The sequence below is a fragment of the Talpa occidentalis genome, unplaced genomic scaffold (assembly GCF_014898055.3).
Source record: "Talpa occidentalis isolate TD23 unplaced genomic scaffold, MPIMG_talOcc4v2.1 talOcc4.141, whole genome shotgun sequence".
In the NCBI taxonomy this organism is placed as follows: Eukaryota; Metazoa; Chordata; class Mammalia; order Eulipotyphla; family Talpidae; genus Talpa; species Talpa occidentalis.
The window spans coordinates 3922-10315 of NW_023601445.1; the positions used below are offsets into that span (position 1 = coordinate 3922).

At 34.0% G+C, this 6394-nt stretch overlaps 1 protein-coding gene across 1 annotated transcript; it reads left to right on the forward strand.

Moving 5' to 3' along the window:
- Positions 1-5327: 5327 nt before the first annotated feature.
- On the forward strand, positions 5328-5711 carry LOC119245484 (60S ribosomal protein L36-like). Its single transcript, XM_037511565.2, has one exon. It carries the CDS (start codon positions 5341-5343, stop codon positions 5656-5658), a length of 318 nt encoding a protein of 105 aa, XP_037367462.1. The 5' UTR covers positions 5328-5340; the 3' UTR covers positions 5659-5711.
- The last annotated feature ends 683 nt before the right edge of the window (positions 5712-6394 follow it).

A 6394-nucleotide genomic window follows, 5' to 3' on the forward strand; every position in this document is an offset into this window, starting at 1 on the left:
ACTTTCTATTTTAACATTTTGTTTTTTGAGTTTTTTTTTTTTAAATGGTCCTGTTTAACTTTTACCTTTTGTCTCTTTGCAGACTGTTTTTGCAGATATGTGTTTAACTTTGGTGAGCAAACAACCTGGTTATTTAAATATGAGTAAAACTGTCTTTTCATAGCAGTGGTAGAATGAATCTAGGCTCAAAAAAGTAAGGTAAATCTTCATAAGGAAGCAAAGAAAATGCAGCTATGAGTAAAACTTCAGTTACATAAGATATTCCACATGAGTTAAATGAAAGAACTTACAGAGCTGTCAGCATTCATATGTTGCATGCCTATATGTTTTTCCCATTGTGTATAATTGTTTTGGTCACTTAAGCTTATAAAAATTGGTATAGTGACTATGGAAATTTTGAGATTGAAAATAGAATGAGAACTGGTGCAGGTGTTTCTAGGAATAACAGTCTGGGATAAATTTTGGTTAGTGAGAAATAATTTGGGATGTAATACATTGTTTTGAAACACATGTGCTTATAAAATTGTGGTATTAAGTGTATTTTTTTTTCTCTTCCCTTGGGTCACTGGTGCTGGGTAAATTAAGTTTTTAGATGTCAGGAAAAATGGGAGCTGGAAAAATAAGTTCTTTTGGAGGTTAAAAATTCTAGTTATGGAATCTAAATGAAAGGATAAGGTTTGTGCTGGTTGGGTTTAGCAGGATTGTAATTAAAGTTAGTGTTTTCCCCTAAAACATATGACAAAAGTTCCTAGATACCAAATTCAGAAAAACTGATAGTTTTCTGTTTATCAGACAAAATCTTATGGAACCTAGTAAATGTCCCGAGACACTTCTTAAGTTTATCCTTTTCTTCATGGGAAAAAGATTTAGATGAATTTGACCTATTTGATATTTATCTGGTAAGCTTAAACTTAATGGAAAGCATTTTTGCTTGAAAGAAATGTTAATTTATTATTTTAAAATTATGTGAAAATTTTAAGTGTCTGATATATTCTGATATAATATTGCTTGTCAATTTTGATAGATATTCTGGAATGTTTTAAGTTATAATGTTGAACAAATTTCCTTCTTAATTTTGTTATCAGAATTTTAATTTGGCTATTTCAGAGTTTTTGACATTTGCAGAAATTATTTCTGGAGACATTAATAGGAGAAAGACATTGGCAGTATTTTAATACTCCTGCTAATTGATGGAATTAGAGAGTGAGCGTTTTCTATAGAAGACTGAATGGACTTTTGAAAATGTACATAATTTTAATAAGTTACTATTTGAAATGACACTTTTGCCTTTAATTCAAACTTTTTCTCTCAACAGTGAACCGCAGGAATTTAAATTTATCTATGTGTGCAAACCTAAATTGTATTTTTTTCCTCCTTGATGCCATCATAATGTGGATAAATAATAATGATTACTATTAAACATGTCAATGTGTTTATCTTTGTGTAAGTTCAAGAGGAAATTTTATTTGTCTTTCCTTAAATTAAAAAAAAAAAAAAACTTCATTATTGAAGATTTGATTGCAGAGTTTTTGGTGAGTTGAATTGAACAGTGCCCAGAAGACAGCTTTCTACTTTGCTTGTAGGATTCATGAGAGCCCCAAGGGAGGTGGGCAGCTTGCCCCATTGGCAGGCCTGACAGCCCCAGGGAGAAAAGTGTTGGAACATTGAGAAGAGGAAATCTCAGGTGGAGGCTAGTTAGACCATGGCCTTGCTCCCAAAGACAATTGAGGACTCAATCTCAAATTCCTTATGGGAACTTCCACCAAAGACAATAAAAATTATGCTTGGTTACTCTGCCTTAAGAATTTATCTGAAAATACATCCAGTGGTTTTAGAAACAGATTTAGTTTGAATTCAGGTACCGCCAGAGGTCAGAGAGCATCTAGCCACATTCTGGCCAATTAACAGCTTCTTTTTTCTCTCTGTCTCTTCCTCTCTCTCATGAGAAAATAAATCACAAAAATTGAAATTAAAAAAAATTAAGCATCTCCAGATGCAATAGGAAGAAAAACATACTTTTATTAAGGCACTCCTGACATATCTGATCCTTCCCTCTAGCCATCCCCTCTCCTCACCACTATTTTGACAAGAAGGATCCCCTTAAATGAAAGGAATTCATCCCCCACTACAAAAGCCAAACTGCCTACCTCCTCTACTCTCTTTTATCATTTCGTTATTCTACCAGAGCTGTCTGTGGAGGTATTACTCCATTTCTCTTCTCTGAGACTTCCTTAGGTGAGACTAAATAATCACTTTCTCCAGTGACTTCTCTTTTATATATTAAGTAGATAAAAAGAAGAATTTCTCTTGAAACAAACTTAGTTTCAATGATCTGTCTTGGTAATGGAGAATAAAATATGCCACTCCTAAGTGTACCACTATAGCATAGTGATTATTTTGAATCACTTAAGAAACAGTCAGTATAGGAAAGGGCACTATGACCATCCCTTTGAAAATAAGAAACAAATCTCCCATGTGAAAGCTATCATTCTTATATCATCAGAGTAAAAGGCATCCTCATCACAAGAAACAGGGAATTTAGGGCTGAGAAGGCTACATAAATATTGTTACTTCTTCACTAATTTATTGCCCAAAGTCTAAACCACTTTATCTTGCCAGTTCTTCAAAAATGTATTGTTTTTCTGTGTTAAAAGTATAGATGAAAATGCATACATTGTGCAAAACTGAAAGATGATGTAAAAATATATAAAATAAAATAATTAAATTTTTTTAAAAAAGAAAAAAGGTATAGAAGCTGTTTGCTTTGGTCACTTTTTTGAGTCTCATATGTTTGGGGTCACTATACTTTTGTTTTACTCTCATTAACCTGTTCCTATGTCAATTTATTTATGAGAATAGTCAAAGAAATTAGAAGGGAAGAAAGGATGTTTTCACCTCATACTATAGTCTTAAAGATAACCAGTATTAAAATTTGAATATTAAGTATCTCTTTTAGGAGTAAGATCCCTAATGCTGTCTTGCTTTCATTAACCCCAACAAGTAGGTGGCCACAAAAGCATTGACACTTTAAAAAGAATTATTAAGATGTAAACATAGGCAAAAGGGATTATAAGGTGCCCCCTATTGTGCTGAGAGCTGGTCAGGGCACACATAACCAAGCTCAGGATTATCAAATTCTCTAGGGGTGGTTTCCATCATTGCAATACACTTTTACTATTGATTCACATAATTTACAACTCTGAAAACATATAAGTTGACTTGTATAAACCTGGCATTGTGCAAAAATGAAAAATGTTGTAAAAATATAAAAAATAAAATAAAAAATTTTCAATGGAAATGCTTCTAACAACTGATAACAAGACAGTTGGTTCTTGTTCAGTAATATGTAAAATTGTTTTCTATACAGAAGGAAAAATGACTGCAAATATAGAGCATATCACCACATATGACTTTAATCAGTTTTACATTTAGTTGTAAATTATTTGCAGCATTACCGTGACTGTATTGTGACATTTATGTAACAGAGTACATAAATTTCCATTTCTTAAAATCTGTCTTGAACTAGCTTTAACATCTTATGGGTCTCCTTGTTAATGATCCAAATAAATTATTTGATAGATAAAATCTTTTGAAAATTGTGCTTTAAAGTAAACTCTATGGAATGACATAGAAAATAAATTATGCACATCTATTCCTCACTTCAAGAATTTAATTAAAAGATGAAAACCTGGCTTTCAGGTAAAAAAAGATCATCAGTTAGAAAAAATAATATATATAAATTTTGCAAATGAAAATTATGGTATATTACATACTAACCCTATATATATAATATTTACAAGTAGAGAAATGTATATCAGTTGAAATACATTTTAAATGTAATAGATTACAATATAAAAAATTCCTAAGTAAATTCTAATTAATGAACATTTACTATGCTAACTAGGATGGAAAGAAGGTTGGTTTGGGGTTTTTGGTGAAGTTTGATGGAGAAATACTGAAAGAGAATCATTCCTTTGAAGATGCACCTTAACACATTTGGAATGCATGTTTACTTTTCATTCAAATTGCACTTAGAAGTCATTGAACGGAAAAAAAATACCTTTAGGGCAAAATACAGGCTAAACACAAATAAGAGTTCTTTGAAATATGTAGAAATAGGTCACATTTACAGTTTGAAGAACCCTAGAAAACACTGACTTTTCATCATTCTTGATTGGCATAAACTTCAAAGCAAAACCTTTTTGATTTCGCCAAACATAGTACACAAATTTAACTTTGTTCTTTATGACATTTTGTAACTTGAAGTTGTGCTGAGTAAATTGGTGGGTGCTTCTATATCTGAAACCAACATTTGGAAATATTTCCTTAAGAATATCTATGTATTTATATCTGGGAATAAAAATGTATTATTCTGAAAACAAAAGGAATCCTTATCCCCAAATTTGTATAAAATTTCCAGAATTGTTCTGGCAAGAAACGTTGATAATTGAAAAGACATGCTAGGTAGTTTTGTGTGAAGTAACTAAGTAAGACTGGATAGAGATGTAGATTTAATATTGAGTTTGTAATGAAATTCAGAGAAGTATTTATTTGTATATTTTAGCAATCTGTATATCATGGTTTGGAAAACTTCCAATAACTTAGTGTTTCTTTTGTCCAGTGCAACAAATATTTTGGTTACCTTCAAGATAATTTGAACAAATGGATGGCTAACTAAATGAGTAAGAGCTCCCATCACTGATTTCCCCCAGATTTGTGGAAAATACAGTTTCTTCCCCTTACAATAAAGCCCTCCCTAATTCTTTGTTAAAATTATTCAGATGTCAATTTTTAAATTTTACTGAGATGCTAGTTTAAAGTCAAAACAGCTTAAAGTGGGAGGAAACACAAGAAAATATGAAATGTTTAGACAGGCCACAGTTATAGAGGGTGTCTGAGATGTTCAGTTCAGCCATAGACTATGAGAGAGCAAGACATTTTATTGCAGTTTATATTTAACATTGTTTATGAAATTGCTGTATCTCAGGGTGGTTTGATTAAAATCTTTATCTTCACATTTGGGTGAAGTTGTGATTTGTGGTGTTGAGAAGCAGATGGTGGGTATGCTGTACCTACACATCCCTCTGCCCCATGGCACTGCTTCCTCCCTTTCCTGGGTCCTAAGTCTGTTGCCTTAATGCATGATGTCTGTTTATTACTACAGGTAATTTCTTAGCATGTCTATTTGCTGATGAAATTATTTCTACTTTCACATTATATGCACCTATCTGGTTGGATTGAACAAATATAATAATCTGCCTTCTTTATCTTCATGATCTTTATAATTGGTTAAGAAAAGGTGATACTCTCCGCAGCGGCGGCCATTACACAGCAGCAGCCATGGCTCTGTGCTACCCCATGGCCGTGGGCCTCAACAAGGGCCACAAGGTGACAAAGAACGTGAGCAAACAGAGACACAGCCGCCGCCGCGGCCGCCTCACCAAGCACACCAAGTTCGTGCGGGACATGATTCGGGAGGTGTGTGGCTTTGCCCCCTATGAGCGGCGCGCCATGGAGTTGCTCAAGGTCTCCAAATACAAGCGGGCCCTCAAGTTCATCAAGAAAAGGGTGGGGACACACATCTGCGCCAAGAGGAAGAGAGAGGAGTTGAGCAATGTCCTGGCTGCCATGAGGAAGGCAGCTGCCAGGAAAGACTAACAACCCTCCCACCTCCCAATATGCACAAATAAAATCTTTGCAGAAAAAAAAAAAAGAAAAGAAAAGTTGATAAATCCAAAATCACAGGAGAAAGCATGAGGAGAAAGTTCATTGGCTTACAAAGTATAAGAATTCTTGAAGTCAAAAACAATTGAGGAAAATTTGAAAAAGAAATGACTACCAAAAATGTCAGAAAGAGATCATTGCTGCAAAAATTCAGAATTTGTGGCAAGAATGGGCCACACCTGCATGTGCTTGCAATTACCAAGAGCGGGGAGGGCTCCTTGATGAGCACTGGAATACTCATTGATTGCAGAAGTTACTCAGCCTGCCTTTCCTTGCCTCACTAACTCCCACCTCCTTGCAGTCCAGGCAGCAGCTATGAAAGTGTTAAGGAAAAAAAAAGGGTGCTGGAGTGTGATTCAGATACCCAGGCCATGCCATTCTTTTTTTGATCATCTGTCACATAGTCATTATATGTGCAGACTTTGTGTCCTTGTGGTCTAGAGATTTCATATTCCTTAGGTGGTATAGGGAGTTTAATTCTATTCAACCCTTTTGCTTCCAACAGAAAAAAAAACATAAAATATCAAAAACAGAAAACAAGATATGACCAGAAAGCGCATGACTGGCTAGCAATAAAACACTCTCTCCTTCTTCCTGGTTTTCATCTAAATTCTGGCTATAGTAGAATAAAGGTGATTTAAAGATTAATTTTATTTGTTTTGAATTTTTT

Excerpts from the sequence above, each read along its gene's own strand:
- LOC119245484 (XM_037511565.2), top strand. The coding sequence starts at position 5,341 with ATGGCTCTGTGCTACCCCATGGCCGTGGGCCTCAACAAGGGCCACAAG.